This window comes from Mesoplodon bidens, assembly GCF_964165515.1.
Source record: "Mesoplodon bidens genome assembly, chromosome: 19".
Taxonomy (NCBI): domain Eukaryota; kingdom Metazoa; phylum Chordata; class Mammalia; order Artiodactyla; family Ziphiidae; genus Mesoplodon; species Mesoplodon bidens.
Genome location: NC_138179.1, coordinates 13,860,072 through 13,879,207, shown reverse-complemented (window position 1 = coordinate 13,879,207; position 19,136 = coordinate 13,860,072). Strand labels below are relative to the sequence as shown.

The 19,136-nt window shown below is 51.8% G+C and overlaps 1 protein-coding gene across 2 annotated transcripts in view; it reads right to left on the bottom strand.

Annotated features, from left to right (window-relative positions):
* Positions 1–19,136, bottom strand: part of KSR1 (kinase suppressor of ras 1) — a 145,221-nt gene that overhangs the window by 35,794 nt on the left and 90,291 nt on the right. For both annotated transcript variants that reach the window (XM_081218216.1, XM_081218217.1), the window contains exon 3: positions 1,783–1,930. In XM_081218216.1, coding sequence (XP_081074342.1) covers positions 1,783–1,930 — 148 coding nt within the window. The remainder of the gene's footprint in view (positions 1–1,782; positions 1,931–19,136) is intronic.

The window sequence follows — 19,136 nt, the reverse complement described above, 5'->3', positions numbered from 1 at the left end:
GACAGGGTGATCACAGTTACCCACCCAGCCCCCAGCAGGTACACTCGAAGTGCAGCCACTACTGGGCAGACCCCTCTGCCTGCCTGTGTCCTGGACTGGGGTGCGGCAGGTCCCTCTTGGGGATGTAGGGGTATCACAAGCCAAGATGGAATGAGAAAGAAGCACCTGGAATAGACTCTCTGCCCAGGACCTCCTTGGGGACATAGTGGAAAAAGCACCTTCTGAGGAAGAAAACTGGGTGCAAAGCCCAGCTCTGCCACGTGTCAGGTGCGGGACCCCAGACAACTCATCCAGGGCCTCCAGTGCTCAGATGCCTTAGCTACAAAAGGAGCTCACCACCACCTCTTAAAAGGCTGTTGCCACATGTGTGTCAAGTGCCTGGCACATAAGAAGTGCTTCGTAAATGAGTGATCTTCCTATCTTGGCACACAGGATGGACAGATAGCAGCCTTGACACACGGGGGTCACCACCACCCAATGGCTGGCTCCTCTACAACTGTTTATAATGCAGGCAGAGAGCGGGAGGGCTGACAAGGTCCCCCAGATTCCCAGCTTGGGTGGCAAGTACTTTTTTTTCCTTTGTTTCTTTTTTGTTTCTGACTGTTGTCTGAAGGTGACCGACAGCAATGGCTAAATTAATCCATCAGAAATATCTTTTCTCTTGACATAAAGAAAAAAGACAGTAAAATGTGCACAGGTGGCAAAGGCTGAGGCTCAAATCACGGTTCTGCCACCCACTGCTGTGTGTCCTTGGTTAAGCCCCTTACCCTCTCTGGGCTCAGTCTCCTTCTCTGTAAAATGTGGGGACAAGACTGCTAACCATGTCCCTGTCCTGTTTACTCAATGGCACTTGCCAGAGGCCAGATGTGTTGAGGTTTTCCGAACTGAGTGAAGCTCTGGGCTCTATGTTCAGAGGAAGACTTGGTACAAAGGGGCCAGGGAAGAAATTAAGCACAGTCCTCGCTGGGAAAAAAAAATCAAGTGGAATAAAAACCTCAGCACCTTCCTTAAGCTTCAGGCAGCCAGAGATAAGACAAGTGGCTAAGCGAATTAAAAAATGGAGCAAATTCCATTCATTAGGCTCATTTTAAAGGCTTATCTGTGTGGTCATGGGAGCCTTAAGTCAGGGCATTTGAAGCTATTTCCAGGGCAAGATTTAGAAAGCCTGCAAATAATTCCCGAGGAACATTATTCATAATGCCAGGATTATACACTTTGCCTGAGGCAGCCATGTCCACACTCACAGCTGAAACGAGGTACAGTTTCTCTCCTCAGGCTTGGTTCAGGCCGAGCCCACACCAGCGTGTGCCTTCTGAGCATACAGCCCAGCCTGGTGGCCGATGGGGATGGACAGGGGAGGGGGAGGGGAGGGAGAGGGCAGGGAGAGGGGAGGGAGGGGGCTGGACTGCAGGAAGCTACGGAAGAGTCACAGAGCCCCACAGAGGTGCTCCACAGGAAGCAAATCACGCAGCCCTGCCCAGCAGACCAGCCCGGGGTTCCTAACAATGGCTCAAGCTTCATACTGGCCAGCCCAGTTGGGATCTGGGAGCCTTCTGTCTCAGGGAGAGCCCTCTGCCTCGGGTCAGGTCCATCACACGCTTTCTGAGCGTGGACCCTGGCCGTTCCAAGCTGGCCCAGAGACCCTGATCACACTGGCCCCACTCCGTCATCTATCCCAGCAAAAGCCCTGGCGCCCAGGGAACCAGGCCAAGCCTGGGAGAGAAGTCCAGTGTCCAGGCCAAGGGAGAGGGAGAGGGAAACGATGGGGCTGGTCCTACCTACCCAGGCCTGTCACCTTCCGCAGGCAGGTGAGGGCGTACTGCAGGCGGCTGCACTCCTCGGCACTGGCCCCGCAGCGCCGCAGCGTCTCCTTCACCTTAGCCTCGTTCATGTCCAGCAGGGCATCCAGCGTGAGCTCGCAGAGGATCTCCTGAGGAAGCACAGGGCAGGCGGAGAGCCAGCTAAGCAGTCATCCTCCTCCCAGCCGGGGCCAGCCTCCCGCTGAGTGGCAGGGGCCAGCTGCTGGTGGGCTGGCCTCTGACCCACCACTTGTCTGAGGACACCAGCAGTCAACCCTGGCCCCCACCCCCAGCACTCTGAGATAGCAGCTGAAGCAGAGATGCCAAAACTTGGGGTTGGGGGGAAAGGAAGGAAAATACCAGAAAAGTTCTGATGAGAGCATGTTCCCTTCTCCTCTCTTTTTATTTATTCTTCTACACAGGAGAATGATGAATCACCATGACTTTTTAGAATGACAAGTACTTCAGATAAAGATAGCCCTTTACAATTTTGCTGTCTCTGAATCAGACAAAATAGGTTTCAAATAAAATTGGCTTATGGAGAGAAGGATTACAAAGAATTAACCCTCGCCAAGCACTGTGTAGGTCCTTACTACCTGGCTTTATCAGATTCTCAGTCGCACCCTTCCAAGGTTTCAAGGTAGCGGACATAAGTGAGATGCCCGAAGCATGGAAAGGACTGGTGCAGACTCTGAGGATGGAGGGGCCACACAGAAGGAACGAGGTGGCCTCGAGGAGACAGAGTGGCCCCTGGGTGACCAGCAAGAAGGGAACCTCAGGCCTGAGGCCACAAGGAAGTGGATTCTGCCAAAGACCTGAACGCACTTGGAGGTGACTTCTTTCCAAAGCTTCCAGGTAAGAGGCCAGCCTGGCTGACACCCTGACTTTGGCCGGGCAGAATGCTAAGCAGGGAAGCTGGATGAGCCCGTGGGGACCTCTCCATCCAGTCTTCCTCCTGCAGGACTGTGAGCTAACATATGAGGGATGGTTTAAGCAGCTAAGTTCGTGGTGATTTGTTACACAGCAAAGAAAATGAATACAGAGAGCGAATATTTGAATCAAGGCCTAACTCCAAAGCTTATGCTCTTCCCTCTCATCGAGGAGTGGGGAAACCCCTCCGGCTCTGATTACTTTGAGCCACACGTGATACGGAGCCTGGAGCTCAGAACAATGGGACACGTCCCTGGCCTCAAGTGGCTTGTGCAGTGACTGACATGAAAATAAGTTATTGCAATGCAATAAGATATGGCCCAGCAGAGGGAAAGCTCAAAGAGCTATGGGACCAGTGGTGAGCTTGGGGGTGCGGATGTTGTCCCCTTTCTGGAGTTTCCAGATTTTCTATAACAGGGAAGGCCAAATGTCCCACATCAAATGATTCATATAAGCTTGCAGTTTTTGATCTAAGCTGATTTTCATTGATTTTATTAGCAAGCTGTGCCTAATTTTACGAGAGCAATGTTATGGTCCGTCAATCCATGGTGCTGTAAATCTTAAACTCAAGTGTCAAAACTGAACCTGACGAAGATACCAGCTATGAGTCATTAGGGCAATGGTTTGGGGGCTCTGTGACGCCTGGAGGGTGGGGCCACATCTGAGGCCTGGCATGTGGCCCCTGGTGTCTGGCCGTGTCCCCTCTCCCCACCTTTGTGTCTTGTATGTATATTCTTTAGTCTCCAGGGTTGTGGGAAAGAATCTCATGGCTGTTTAGAATGACTCACACCAAAAATTAGAAATAAACAGATACCCCAAAGCACCAAGAAGCTCATCATTGGTTTGGACAAACCCCTGGTTGTCAGAAATCCTTCCAGACGATAAAATGAGAACGGGAAACCCGTTGATAAGAACAGCACAGAGAACAGGCTGATTAGATAATGGTCCCAGGGCAGCAGCTTTTGTTCAATCAATGTGTCTTCCTCTATTGTCTTCAATAATGCTCTTCATACTGTTCTCCATAGTGGCTGTACCAATTCACATTCCCACCAGCAGTGCAAGAGTGTTCCCTTTTCTCCACACCCTCTCCAGCATTTATTGTTTCTAGATTTCTTGATGATCAGTATGGAGGTTCCTTAAAAAACTAAAAATAGAACTACCATATGACCCAGCAATCCCACTACTAGGCATATACCCTGAGAAAACCATAATTCAAAAAGAGACATGTACCAAAATGTTCATTGCAGCTCTATTCACAATAGCCCGAAGCTGGAAACAACCTAAGTGTCCATCATCGGATGAATGGATAAAGAAGATGTGGCACATATATACAATGGAATATTACTCAGCCATAAAAAGAAACGAAACTGAGCTATTTGTAATGAGGTGGATAGACCTAGAGTCTGTCATACAGAGTGAAGTAAGTCAGAAAGAGAAAGACAAATACCGTATGCTAACACATATATACGGAATTAAAAAAAAAAAAAACGTCATGAAGAACCTAGGGGTAAAACGGGAATAAAGACACAGACCTACTTGAGAATGGACTTGAGGATATGGGGAGGGGGAAGGGTAAGCTGTGACAAAGCGAAAGAGAGGCATGGACATATATACACTACCAAACGTAAGGTAGATAGATAGTGGGAAGCAGCCGCAGAGCACAGGGAGATCAGCTCGGTGCTTTGTGACCACCTGGAGGGGTGGGATGGGGAGGGTGGGAGGGAGGGAGATGCATGAGGGAAGGGATGTGGGAACAGATGTATAGGTATGACTGATTCACTTTGTTATAAAGCAGAAACTAATAAAAAAAATAATAATGCTCTTCACTGAAATGCAATTTTGACATTTTTGCCCTCATTTCACTATGAAAAGCTATTTGGCAATATTATCACGGGAGAGTGAATGGAAGTGATGTTGACCTTCACACAACAACCCCCCACCTTTCCCGGGGGTGCCCTCAGTTCTCACCCACACATGTGCATTTCCCCAAGGCTGTGATGACTCAGCAGTTCTACGAAAAGTGGAGATTCCAGTATCTGCTTGATTTGGGGATGGAGGTGGATTGATGATGACAAAGACTAGCCTAGGAACCCAATCCCCAATATAACTACAATGCAAATGCAGATTTTTTTTTTCTTTTATATTCCTTTCCTCCCTGCCCACACCAAGTTTCAGTTTCTCAAGCATAATAACTACATTTATTATTACAAACTATTTGCTAGTGCTTTACAATACGTTCAGGGCTTTGTAGGCTGTCTCCACTCAAAACAATTCAGCAAGGAGATGCTGTTAAGCCCAATTTATTGAGGCTCAGTGACCTCACACAGTGCAACTTAATAAATGGCGAGGCCACAACTGAAACCCCGGTGTGCTGGGTCCCAAAGCTCCGTCAACTATTCCCCACTGTCACTCGTGAACTTGGGCAAAGCCTTGGGATGCAGCAGCTATGTTGGGGAAAATGATTTTTTTCAAAGTAAATTAAAGGAATTAATTTCTACCTGCTTTCTGGGGAAAAAAATATATATATACATATACATATACTGTAAAATGGAAGTCCTTTGTCTTTAGCAAGCAAAGAGAGAGAATATGTTCAAATCCATTCCCTTTTTTTAAAAAAGGGGGAAAAAAAGGTATTTCCTTACAGCTTCGAATGAGCTGGAGAGTTTCTCTCACCCCCCTGAGACTTCAGGGATCAGTCCACCCCATGGGAATAAGGCAGCAGGGGCTGCTTTCCCTTCCCTCCTGTGTACCCCACCAAACCTCACACGTGGATGTGATTCTCCCCCTCACAGGCACAGGCACAGCCAAGTGAGAGTTAGGAAGTTATTTCAGACCAGAGTAATTCAGGTACAATTGTTCTGGATAATCTCTAAACCGAAAGCAAGTTAGGGGGACTTCCCTGGTGGTCCAGTGGTAAAGAATCCACTTTCCAATGCAGGGTACGCGGGTTTGATCCCTGGTCGGTGAACTAAGATCCCACATGCCTCGGGGCAACTAAGCCCGCGCGCCACAACTACTGAGCCCGAGTGCCTCAACGAGAGAGCCCAGGTGCCGCAAACTACAGAGCCCATGCGCCATGGAGCCCACGGGCTACAACTAGAGAAGAGAAAACCTGCATGCCACTAGAGAGAAGCCCATGCACCCCCAACGAGCGCTGCAATAAAGATCCCACATGCCGCAAGGAAGATCCGACGCAGCCAAATAAATAGATTTTTTTTTTGAAAAGAAAGCAAATTAGGGAATGAGCCTCACCGCCTGCTGACGGTGAACTCACGGGCCTGTCGACAACCCAGCAGGCGAAGGCGCCCTGAAATGCTCTCAAGTCTGAGAGGCCCCAAGGCTGTGGAGGGCCTCCACCTGCCTGGAGTCACACGAAGATGCCAAGTTGTCTCAAAGCCAGGCATCCAGACCCTGGCATTCTGGAGAAGGGACCAAGGCTAAGTGTCCACACTGCTTCAAGGAGAATTATTGCTCACCCCACCCCAGCTTCTGTCTAAAGAAGAAAATGTGAACTGGAAACCAGGAAGGGAAGACATGGCTGCCCAGCCTGCTATGGGAGATGCTCTGGGTCCACCCAGCCTCGGGTCAGCATGTGAGCGTGGAGGTGGGCAGAGGGGCCACAGGACAGGGCACACTGGCTCCCCGCCCCTGCCCGTTCCCTCGAGCCATGACTTATGTCTCCGGCAGGTGACATTATTTTATTCTTTCTGATAATAATTAGAGGGCAGGACCAGTGGAGCATGGACATGACTCCCAATCTGTGATCACGAAACTGCTGCTTCTGTTCTCTGCAGCAGAAGGTGGGGACGGGCTGGGCCAAACACGCTGCGCCCTTCCCCACCCACCCCAGCTGCTGAAAGCAACTGGTGTCACAGGCCAGGCTGGGTATCAAATGGTGTCCCAGGACTTACCAGCAGCCACGGGGCTGCCTGGAGTCTATACTTAGCAACCTGTGCCGGCTGACACTGAAGGCCGTCACCCTAGCCATGGCCGGTCAGGCGGGCTGTGGAAATGCCATGGGTTTCACAGACTGTGTGTGGATCGCGCGCCGCAAGAACCTGTGGCAGCTCAGGACAGAACTCGGGTGAAAGCCTGGGCTGAAGGAAGACAGAGGCACAAGCCCATACTTGGTGTCTCCGTCTAGCATTCTGTCTAGTCCTAGAGCACAGCATGGATCAGTCACGGCAGTAACTGTGTCAATCAGTGCGGCCAGCACGCAAGGTCCATCGGCCGAACCTGGATTTCTGGTGCGTGAGCAGAGGTGTCCGCCAGCTTCCCTGGCTGGGGCTTAATTCAAGGGCCAGGATCCTTCCCCACAGATGCTTGCCTGGGAACGGGTCCCACCAGAGAGGCCAGAGGTGGACCCCCAGAACCGTGTGGATGGTGACGTGGGACCCTGTACACCCCTCTGTGGCCAGGGCTCAGTGGGAGGGCTAGGAGAGAAGAGGCGGAGGAGCTCGGAGTTCCTACGGCAGCCCAGGCCGGGAGCCCCCATGCCTGCAGCTGGCAAAGGAGAACCTGACGGAGGTTCCTTCCTGCCTTCTCACCACCGATGGCGCTGAGGGAGAGAGAGGGGTGAGACTTGGATAATAATAGTTGGATATTCTGGGAGGCACAGGAGGGGCTAAGGCAGTAGGGGCCTGGGTCAGGCGCCTCCTGGGGTTTCCATGGAGATCAGCGGACAGCTTGGGGATACTGGCTTTGTCTGTGGACCAGTCCTGGACCTAGTCACTATCCCAGCCCTAGAAAATGAGAAAAAGCCCCTCCTGGGAGAAGTCGGCCCCTTCCGGGAGGGCGTCTGTCTACCACCTCCCAGCTAGCTGACCAGTACAGCAAAAGAAGGATCAGATGTGGTCCTTGGAACCCTCTTGACCTTGGGCCAGTTCCTGCCCCATCACTGGGCTTCAGTTTCATCATTTATAAAATGAGTGGGTTTGGCTAGATCAGATCAGTGGCTCTTGACCCTGGTGGCACCCTGGAATTACGTGGGAGGCTTTAAAACATGATCCTGATGCCCAGGCCCCGCCTCAGACCAATCAAATCAAAATTTCTGGGGGTGAGGACCATGCAGGCAAAAAGGCTGCAGGGCCTTAAGTCTGGCTAACGTAGCCCAGGGCAGAAAGGGTCTGAGAAGGCAGACCTGTCCTCTCATGAGCCCACACTCCTTCAACCCAACCCTAGCCTAGCTCAAGCTCCTAGATGTCCCAGGAGATATGCCCTCCTGTACACTGCGGCCTCTCTCCCTCCTAGGCAGAGTAGGGGCCCACAGAGCGGGAAGCCGGGTGGACCCTTCAGGGAGTGGCTGTCTCTGGCCTACGCATTAGTAGGTCTGGGCTTAAAAGCCTCAGAAAGTGGTGCAGAGGTGGAGGGATGAAGGAGAAGGGGATCAAAAAAGGGTGAGTGGGCTTCCCTGGTGGCGCAGTGGTTGAGAGTCCGCCTGCCGATGCAGGGGACGCGGGTTTGTGCCCCGGTCTGGGAAAATCCCACATGCCGCAGAGCGGCTAGGCCCATGAGCCGTGGCCGCTGAGCCTGCACCTCCGGAGCCTGTGCTCTGCAACGGGAGAGGCCACAACAGTGAGAGGCCCGCGTACCGCAAAAAAAAAAAAAAAAAAAAAAAACAGAAAGAAAGGGTGAGTGATGAGCATTTATTACTCATCTCCTGGGTGCCAGGCACTCTGTTAGATGAGCTATAGAGGTCAGCACATGCAGTCCTCATAACAGCCTGAGATGGATGATAAGGCTCAGAGAGGGTGGGTAACTTGTTCAAGGCCACACAGCCTGATTGATGAGGCTGAGGCATGGCCACCTCTGCCTCTTCACAGCCAGCTGGCTCTGCCTGCACTGGTGCCCACTTCTTTGCTCTATAAAGTGAGATCTTTTTCCCAGGCCAGAGTCTACCTGGCATCACAGGTCACCTCTGGCTTTCCAGACTCCACACTGTGCCCTATTCCTATGCCCAGTTGGGGGGTTAAAAGCAGCTGCAGGAGGCCTCCCAGTGGGTCTTCTCTCTACATTCCTTTTCAGTCCCCTCAGCGGGCCTGCCAGGCCCCCTCAGCCCCCCTCCTGCCCTCTGGAGGATGCGGGTGCTCTCCAGCTCTGCCTGGGACCAGGTCTCCAGCTTCTGCTCTCACCACAGCCACCACCATCATCCCAGGGGGCTGGGCCCACCCTCCGGGAAAGCCTGTCTTGTGGCTGCCTCCCAGGTCCCATTCTTCCTCCCATAAATCCCGAGGTACCTAGTGCAGGAATTGGCACACTTTTTCTGAACAGGCCAGAGAGTGAGTATTTTCAGCTTTGCAGGCCATATGGTCTCTGTCACAACTACTCAATTCTGCCATCAGGGCACCAAAACAGCCATAGACAATATGGAAACAAATGGTTGTGACTATGTGCCAATAAAACCTTAAGTATGCACACAGAACCTTGAATTTCATATAATTTTCACATGTCACGAAATAGCCTTGTTTTGCTTTGTTTTGTTTTTCCTACCAGCTGAAAATGTGAAAAACATTTTTTAGTTCGAAAGCCTGTGTAAAAACCAGTGGTGGGGGCTTCTCTGGTGGCACAGTGGTTGAGAGTCCACCTGCCGATGCAGGGGACGCGGGTTCGTGCCCTGGTCCGGGAGGATCCCACATGCCGCGGAGCGGCTGGGCCCGTGAGCCATGGCCGCTGAGCCTGCGTGTCCGGAGCCTGTGCTCCGCAACGGGAGAGGCCACAACAGTGAGAGACCCGCGTACCGCAAAACAAAAAGAAAAAAAAAAAAAAACAGTGGTGGGCTGGATTTGGCCCATAGGCTGTAATTTAGCAACCCCTGACCTCGTGGTTCATTCAGCCAGTCAACAAACACACCTTAACTATGTTGGGCTCCACCCCGTGGTGGCCCTGGGTCTCACTGCTCCTTCCTGCCTGCCTCCCCCTGTGCTGACATGTCTTCTCCCCATCCAATCCCAGCACACAGTCAGCAGAAGGGGAACACAACGGAGAGGCAAGGCAGGCCCACATCTGCGATCTAGGCAGCCTACATTTTGTCACCTTTCTCTGTGTCATCAACACACATTTCCAAAACTGCTCCTCCTGGATGCTATTTGAAAATGGCCAGATGACCAGGATTAGAGAAACATACACACACCAGACACACACACACACCCCGCTAGGTTTGGGGCTGTGTGCTTCCCCCAATACACGCTACTCCCAAAATGGACAGAGGAGATGGGTAGCAGGGGGTTCTCTACCCCCAGGATGCTTGCTCACTGTGGGAAAGAACCCACTAGACTCTCCACTAGACTCCACAGTAAAACTCAAACCAAAAATGGAATACTCTAAAACAAACAAACAAGAGAACATTCAAACGTAAGACTGGGGTCCGGGTAGGAAGTGGGAGGGTTTGACGGCAGCCAAAGAGCTACACTAGCCCTTGGGTGACACTTGGCTTCTAGGCAACAGGCAGGTGGGGAGTCCCTCCTGTACGAGCAAGGCAGTGTGGAGGGGCCAGAGCTGGGGAAGCTGGAGGGGTCAGGGGCCTGGCACCACGTCAGCCCTGCTCCAGGGCAGCAGCTTCCCCAGACGTGCAGGCCCTCGTGGCGTCCCTTGTTGATACAGCAGATGGACGAGCAGGATGGCAGTGGGCCGGCAGCTGGGTGAAGAGGAGGGCCTCCGGAGGGGGGTGGTGAGCGTGCAATGGACCATCCCAACAGGGACACTTTTGAGACGGGAAGCGGGAGAGCTGTGAGGAACTGCCCAGGACAACAGCCCTGGCCAACTGGGATGCCCAGTGATCCTCTGCAGAGGGCGCAGGGAGCAGGGTCTGGTTTGAAACGCACCTCCCCAGCTCTCCTGGGGGTAAAGGCAACGACAGAAATAAACAGGGGCTCTCAGCTGTGACCATGTCTGCGGCCGGCTTTGTTGCTATCTCCCGCTTCCAGTTCTCCCCTGGACAAACATACCGGCCAAGTGAGGATGCCCAGAAAGTCTTCTCTGTCTCCTCAACATCCGCAGCATGAGGGCTCTGAGTGCTGCCAGTCAGGCCCCCCTGCCCGGCCCCACGGCACAGCACCCAGACTGGCAGACGGGCCTCAGGGCACAGCGACTTCGCTCGGGGCCCTGGCACATGCCTGGCCCCAGCGGTGGTCTGGTGGGCCCTCCTGCAGGGCCAGGAGACAAATCACAGACCCCTCCACCAGAGGGGCACGTCCCAGTGTTCAGCGCACCGTCTGTCCTTTGGGGCTGTTTATCAGTCTGTCTGTCCAGGGCAGGGAGGGGGGATGAGCCAGCCTGTGGGACATGAGCCCAGAGCTGGAGACCTGAGAGGCAGGCTACTTGGCTGAGGACAGGGGCCCATTGTTTCAGAGCTGTCCCACAATGGCCAAGCGGGAGACAGATCTCTCGGGAGACCCTGGAGGGAGGCAGCCCCTCTCTGTAGTTTTCCAGAAACCCTGTAAACAACTCCTGTCCCATAGCAGCAACGGAGCCAGGACTCAAGCCAAGGAGGCCATCGCCAGAGCCATCAGGGGCTGAGGGCATGAAGAGGCCAATGTGTATTCATGAAGCTGGTGAAGAAGGAAGGAGAAAAACCTTTTTTCTGCCAAGGTCAATGGCAGAATTCAAAGGACCCTGAGAGACATTCTAGTCCAACACTCATTTTACAAAGGAGGAAACCGAGGCCCAGAGAGGGGAGGGGACCTGCCTGGGTCACCCAGAACAACAGCACCAGGACCAAGGCCCTGGTGACCTTGACCAACACCGGGGACCAACAGCAGGATGTACCGACCCCTGGGAGAGCTCACCATTTTCCACGGTGGGCATTCCTTACCCAGATGTAAAGGTGTCATTCCTTTACAGGTTTTCTGAGCTGCTCTAAGAGGTGAGCCAAGGGGAAGACTTCCCTGGGGTCTGCCCTGAGGATCTTTTCCAAAGGTGCTGGCCTAAGGGACACCATGCCATGTGCTCACCTCATGGGTCCAGAGCCCTCTGGAATCGAAGCAGTGGGGTTCTGGGCTCATGGCCTCACCTGGAGCCTGGCAAGTCCCTAATGTCTTGATGACCCAAAAGATGGTGGGTGGGCAGAAATCCTTGGCTCCATGTTCTTGCCCACCCCGACCCATGCCCACTTCAGTGACACATCTTTCTTATTTTTGTAAAGAAGAAGCTAATCGCACATCACCAGCTACACCCAAACACCCAGGTTCTGAGCTGAGCGCTAAGACCCACCCGGGGCTGTGGCACATTGATTCTCACTCAGCTTCTTGACATGCTTCCTCTTTTCACAACCCATCTAATCATAAATTAACAACTCCTGGTACTACGGCCATTTGTGAAGCGGCCTGGGCACAACTGCTTAGTTGCTAAGGGAAGTGAGGTTCAGAGAGATTAGGTTACTCACCTAAGACACAGCAAGTGAGCGATGGAGCCTAGATTGGACCCTGGTCCACGTACCTCCAAAGCTAGCACTCACAGCCTCTATAGGGCTTGGCCCCCCTTATCTGGTGGACCAGAAGCACTGACACAGGGCTGGGCCTGCCTATACAACGCTGGTTTCTTAAGCTCCTGGCAGAAGAAATAGGTTCAAAACAAGTGTGTGCCCTGTTCAAACCAAAAGCACGAACGGGCCCAAAACCATTCACTAGAAGGGGAAGATCTATTTCAGTAAGATTCCGACGGGTCCCCACCAGCCACCTAACTGCAAAAAAGAAAGGGAATGAAATAATGAAGTGGAAGGCACGTGCTACCCCAATATGCTGATTTCTCCAGATGTGTTCTATATAGACAGCAAAGCAAGGACCCGGAGCCCAGCCAAACACACTCCTTCCAGGCTCTCATGCAAAGGCCACCTGATCCCAGCCCCCAGTGCCTACCTCGCAACCCTCCAGCCCGCGCCGGTCCAGGCTTTGTGCTTTGCGCAGCACCACGGGTGGTGGGGTCCCTGTGCTCCTTGTAGCCTTGGCCATCACCCAGCTCCACAGGCAATGCATGACGAGGGGCCCAAGCCCAGGGTCCCTGGCTGCCCTGGTCCCTGGTGTTGTGTCCCAGGGAAGGAGGTAGGGAGAGGTGTTTCTGTTTTCATGACTGTGGTGAACAGTCACTGCAGCCAAAAATAGTCTGTGCCGGGGAGCTGGGGAGTCAGCACATACCTCCCAGAGCAGGTGCTGGGTGTAAGACACAGAGGCTCCAGCGGGCCTCGCTGCAGGGGGCCGGGGGCCAGGCACCCAGGGTATCTGGGGTACCAGGCTGCAGACAGGGAGGTGTTCCCTGCCTCACTGCCCCCCTCCAAAGAGTCTGACCTGAGTCAACGAGGAGCACGATCATCTCCCTCCTCCCGGTGAATCATCTGGGGAAACCCCACCCCCGCATGAACTCCAATTGCTTCCAATGCCCCTGCTGCTCTTACAGATTTGGGGCTGGGTGGCTTAGACACCCAAAGGAAGAGCCGTACAAACTACCAGCTATCAAAACACATAGAAGGGACTTCACTGGCTGCACAGTGGTTGGGAATCTGTCTGCCAACGCAGGGGACACGGGTTCGGGCCCTGGTCCGGGAAGATCCCACATGCCGCGGAGCAACTAAGCCCGTGTGCCACAACTACTGAGCCTGTGCTCTAGAGCCTGCGAGCCACAACTACTGAGCCCGCGAGCCACAACTACTGAAGCCCGCGAGCCACAACTACTGAGCCCGCGTGCCTAGAGCCCGTGCTCCGCAACGAGAAGCCACCGCAATGAGAGGCCCGCACGCCACAACGAAGAGTAGCCCCCTCTCACCGCAACTAGAGAAAGCCTGCACGCATCAACGAAGACCCAACGCAGCCAAAAATAAAATAAATAAATTAAAAAATATATACTTAAAAAACAAAAACTCATAGAACTGTACACCAAAAACAGTGAACTTGACTATGTGTAGTTGGAAAAAAGAAACGTACAAAGTTTTATGGCTGGTTAGCAGTGGCTGGTGGGGTTGTGTGTGGGGGGGTTATTTTCTTTTTTGAGCTTTTCTATATTTTCAAATGTTCCTACAATGAACACTTGTAATTACTTTCAGTGAAATTTTTAAAAAGATGCTCAGGCATCACAGAGGGAATATACAACATGGTTCCATCCATGAGAATTTAAAGTGTGTGTGTTGTGACCGCAACTTTGGAGCCAGACTTCCTGGGTAAGAATCCTGGCTCCCCCACTTACCATCTAGGTGACATCGGGTAAGTGACTGTCAGTTTCTCTCTCTCTATCCTACACTGGGGATAAAAGCATTGCCTCCTGCTACAGACTAAACCCTTGTGTTCTCCCCAAAATTAGTATGCTGAAACCTAATCCTAATGTGATGATATTAGTGGGGCCTTTGGGATGTCATGAGTGCGGAGCCCTGAGGATGGGATCAGTGCCCTGATGATCAAAGAGACACCAGAGGGCTGCCTGGTCCCTGCCGCCACGTGACCCGACAGCAGAAAGACAGCCACCCGTGAACCAGGAAGTGGATCTTCACCAGACACTGGCTCTGCCGGCACCTTGATCTTGGACTCCTTTCTCAGTTGCCAGAACGGTGAGAAATAAATTTCTGTTGTTTTAAGGCGACCTAGCCCATTCTACGGTACTTCTGTTCCAGCAGCCAGAATGGAATGGAGTAAGACATCTCCCCAGAAGGTTATCAGGAGGACTGAACGAGATGCTCCATGTAAAGCTCACAGCTCAGTCCCAGGCACATTGGGAGCACTCACTAAAGAATCACAGCATAGGGCTTCCCTGGTGGTGCAGTTGGTTGAGAGTCCGCCTGCCGATGCAGGGGACATGGGTTCGTGCCCCAGTCCGGGAGGATCCCACATGCCACGGAGCGGCTAGGCCCGTGAGCCATGGCCGCTGAGCCTGCACGTCCGGAGCCTGTGCTCTGCAACGGGAGAGGCCACAACAGTGAGAGGCCCACGTACAGCAAAAAGCAAAAAAAAAAAAAAAAAAAAAAAGAATCACAGCATAAATTCACAAATAAATGACATTTAAAAAAGAAGAAAAAGAAAAGAAAAATCAACCAACAAAGGCCAACTGGAAGGAAATGCACCACAATGTTTCCATCACTTCCTCTTAGTAGTAAGATTATGAGGTGAACCATCAATAAACAGCAGTATTGTTTTCTTTAATTTCTATACTTTTCACATTGTGAAAAGGAACATACATATAAATTACTGGATATTAAGAAAAAACAAAAAAACACCCTGAAAAGCCAAAAAGCAATCATCATCTCTGTGCAGGATTACAGATGACCTATTTTCTTTGCTTTTCTATACTTTCTAAAATAAATATTTATTACTATCATAGTGAAGAAAATGAGAAGTGTTATTAAAAACAAAAACTGAAGAATAGACTCACCTATTATATCCCAGAAACATGATCTCTGCAGAACCCCTGCCAGGGTCTGGGCCTTTGACAAACCACCTCTGAGCCTGAGGCCCTTTGCCTCCTACACAGACAGAGGAGTTCTGCTCACTGTTGGGAAAGGCGGGCACAACGGTCACCGCAAGGTCCCCCCCGGGGGAAAGCCAGGTGACCCATCCTCATGGAGAGCTCCTGGTGAAGGTGGGGGATGGGGAACTACAGTAGGAACAGTTATTGTTATCTAAGGGAGTGAGTGTGTGTCTGTGCATCTTTCTTCTGTCAGTGGGACTCTCTTTCCTCCAAGACCCAATTCCCAAGTGTAGGTGGCCCTGACCCTTCAGGCCCGCCACCTTTCTGCCAAAGGGCTGAACCTATGATCTAGTTTGGGCCAACTGGAGTTCTCTGTCTTGTTAGCTCTGTGATTGGTTCTGATATGAGCACATGACCAAAGCCAAACCAATCAGAGCCTTCCCTGGGATTTTTCAGCTGCAGTTCTAGGGTAAGAAGCTCTCAATAGGAAACACCACTACTATGCTGAAAGAAAGTGAAGCTTAGCTGCTTGTGCCCTTCATGACTGCCATGTGGAATGGGCCTGTCCAAGAAGTGAGCTCTAATAGCATCATCTGAGCCCCTGCATCCAGACTTCCCTGGACTTTTATTACCTAAGCTGATAAAAGCCTGTTTTCTTTAAGGTGGTTTATATTGGAACTTGCTACAGAAGAGTTCTAACTAGAAGTAGGAGAACATAATAGCTTTTACTTAGTAAGTGCTTACTAAGTGCCCTGGTACCATGTCATCCTCCACCTATTTATCCACCCATCCATCCATCCATCCAATCAATAGACAGCTACTGAATAGCAAGGGTGGGCCAGGCACCTTACTCAGCACAGGGGATACAGCAGTGAACAAAAAATATAGTCTCTTTCCTTAGGGAGCTTATATCTTATTAGGAAACAATAAAAAACAAATTCAAAAGTAACTAACATACATAATTGAGATTTGTGAATAAGTGCTAAAAGGAAACAGCATACTGAGACAAAGTGGTGGGTATGGTCGGTGGGGCGGGGCATGTAATTTTAGACAGGATGGCTTCTCTGAAGAGCTGACTCTTAAGCTCCTGTCAGAGGATGAGAAGGTGCTAGCCATGAGAGTATAGAAATTTCCAGGCAGAGGAAACAGAACACACAAAGGCCCTGGGCTATGACAGGAAACAACCTGACCTGTCCTAACATGAGGGGAAGAGTGCGGAGGGGCAAGAGGCGACACAGAAGGAGGCAGATACCGAATACTCCAGAGCCTTGAAGGTAATGGTGAGGAGTCTGGATTGTAGGCTGAGTGCAACAAGACACCAGTGAAGGACTGTACTCAGGAAAGTGAGGTGGTCGGATTGGGGTTTTAAGAAGAATCACTCTTGGCTCATGAACAATGAAACAGAGGGAAGGGCAAGAGTGAGACAAAGAGTGATGTAGGTGCTACTGCACAAGTCCATGCAGTAGCTAGGACCAGGGAGGTGGCAGCGGTGAAAAAGAAACACAGATGGATTGGGGATATATATTTGGAAATAGAGCTGGTGGGATTTGCTAGTCAATTGAATGTCGAGGTGGAGGAAGCAGAAGGAATCAGAAATGACTCCTCAGTTTCTAGCTAGAGCAGCTGACAGACGAGTTAACAGGCTCAGAGAGGTAAGGGACTTATCCAAGGTCACGCCACTGGCAAGTGGCAGAGTTAAGCTTATGTCCGCCTCCCAACAGCAGGGTCTGGGCTGTCTAATTCCAGAGGTCACGCTCTTAAGCGATCTTTCTTTCTAATCTTGCTGCCTGCCCAAAGGCATATAGCTGGAAGCAAGGACCACTGAAATGTATATGCTGATTTTAAAAAAAAAAAAAGAAGAGTAATGAGAGAAGACACTTTTTGCTTTAAGATAATTAAAACAGTGTGGTGTTGACACAAGAATTTCCCAATATCTAGCTGGGTAGATCTGTTCTAGAGCAATTTTGCCTTTGAGGCAGTCCCTGGAGAAGGTGGACAGCTGACAGCCCAGGAGCTAGTGGCCCCAGAGGAGGCTACAGGCACACAGTCTTGCTCAAGTCCAACCCGTTGCCAGTGGAAACCAGAGGCAGCTCAGGAACCCCAGGCCACAGCAGGCCATCGGCAGCCCCCAAAGTCCTCCCCAGAGACCCTTGCAATTCAACCTTCACTAGCTCAGATGAGAGAGTTCCTGAGACCTAAGAGACCAAAACTCTTTGGATAATCTTATTTAGATTCAGTCATTCAACAAGAACACCTATTACACGCCAGGCACTGGCGATAGAGCAGTGAACAAGACAGCCAGGTCCCTGCCCACGTGGGACTTTCGGTCTCGTCAGTTTTCGTTGGGCTTGGCAGCCCAGAAATCTAAAGGACTGAGGAGATGGGCTCACTATTCAAAAATGCCAACCAGTACGGGCTAAGCAGAGCAGTCATCGTATGATTTTTCAGATTTCTAGGAATCAGGCGCACCTCCTCACTCAAAGCTTAAAAGAGGGCACTTTGGTTCGTGATCAGAAAAATAAATCACTTCATCAATGGGAAGGAGTGACGTCTGCAAGTCCTGTAAGGACAGGAACTCACAGGCAATGCCTAGAGCAGCATCTGGCACACAACAGGAGGTAAGCGCACGTTCACTGGGCGAACGCATGATTGGACAAATAGGAGAAAACGTGAGCACGCCCTCAGCTCTGTGTCTCCCCCATGTTTCATCCTGTCCTCCCTCGGGACGTCAGTCTGCTTTGCCCCGTGGTTATTTGGTGGGAGTACATCCCACCACCCTGTAAGCCCTCCAGGGCAGACTGCACTCTGCTCATCAATGAATCCCCTGGGGTAATTAATCTGGGTACCTGGCACAAGGTAAGTGATCATTGGACGTAGAACAAATGGATGGAAAGGAAAGAAAGAAGGAGGGGATTGAGGAAAGGAGGAAGGACAGAGGGAGGGAGGAAGAGAAAGGAAAAATGGGGGAGGGGAGAAAGGCAGGAGAAAAGAAAAGAAAGAGATTGAGAGAGAGGGAGAGGGTGGGGGAGGGGGGAGGGGAGAGGGAGGAAGACTGGAAGAAATAAAGATCAATTCAATTACACAACTACATACAATAGCCCCAGGCTGAGCTATTCTGGGTATGACGTCAGATGACAAAATCTGTCAGGGGGGGCCTCCCTGGTGGCGCAGTGGTTGAGAGTCCACCTGCCGATGCAGGGGACACGGGTTCGTGCCCTGGTCTGGGAGGATACCATATGCCGCGGAGCGGCTGGGCCCGTGAGCCATGGCCGCTGAGCCTGCGCGTCCGGAGCCTGTGCTCCGCAACGGGAGAGGTCACAACAGTGAGAGGCCCGCGTACCGCAAAAAAAAAAAAAAAAAAAAAAAAATCTGTCAGGGGAAGGAAGCCTGGATCTGGAGTCACATGAACGTGAGTTTGAATCCTGACCTGCCTGTCGGCTCTCTGTGTGACGCTAACATGTCACTCAACATCTCTGAGCCTCGGTTTGCTCAGCTATAAAGTGGGGATCATAGTGTTTCTCCCGCGGCCCCCACCCCCCACCCAAGGTAGCAGGATTAAAGAGGATGGTATCTATAAAATGCTGCCTTGTAGTTTGCCCTCTTCCTCCCATATCCCGACTTCAGGTCTTCCCCCGACTGGTTGGGTCATGCCCACATGCCAGTCCACCACGCAGGCCTCCACCTCCCAGCCGCTCTGGGCTGGTACTGAGGTCAGCGCCCAAGATCTCAATTCCTCAGTATGGCGGCAGCCCCAGGCCGGTGGGGCTGATTGTTGGCCTGGATCCCTGCACGTGGCTGGGTGAGGGTGTGTGCTGCATTCCGAGGAGGCTCCCAGATGCCAAAGAGCAAGGCTGTCAGGATGGCGGGGCCTCTGGCTCCCAAAGGGAGAGGGTGGGGACGGGAAGAGGGATGTGAGGAGACGCTAGGAGTGAGGGTGGCAGGATTCACGTCTATTAAAGCTGAACCCGGGAGCCAAATACCGGTTCACTCTTCTGGTCTAATCCTACACAGCCTCCTGCTCCACAA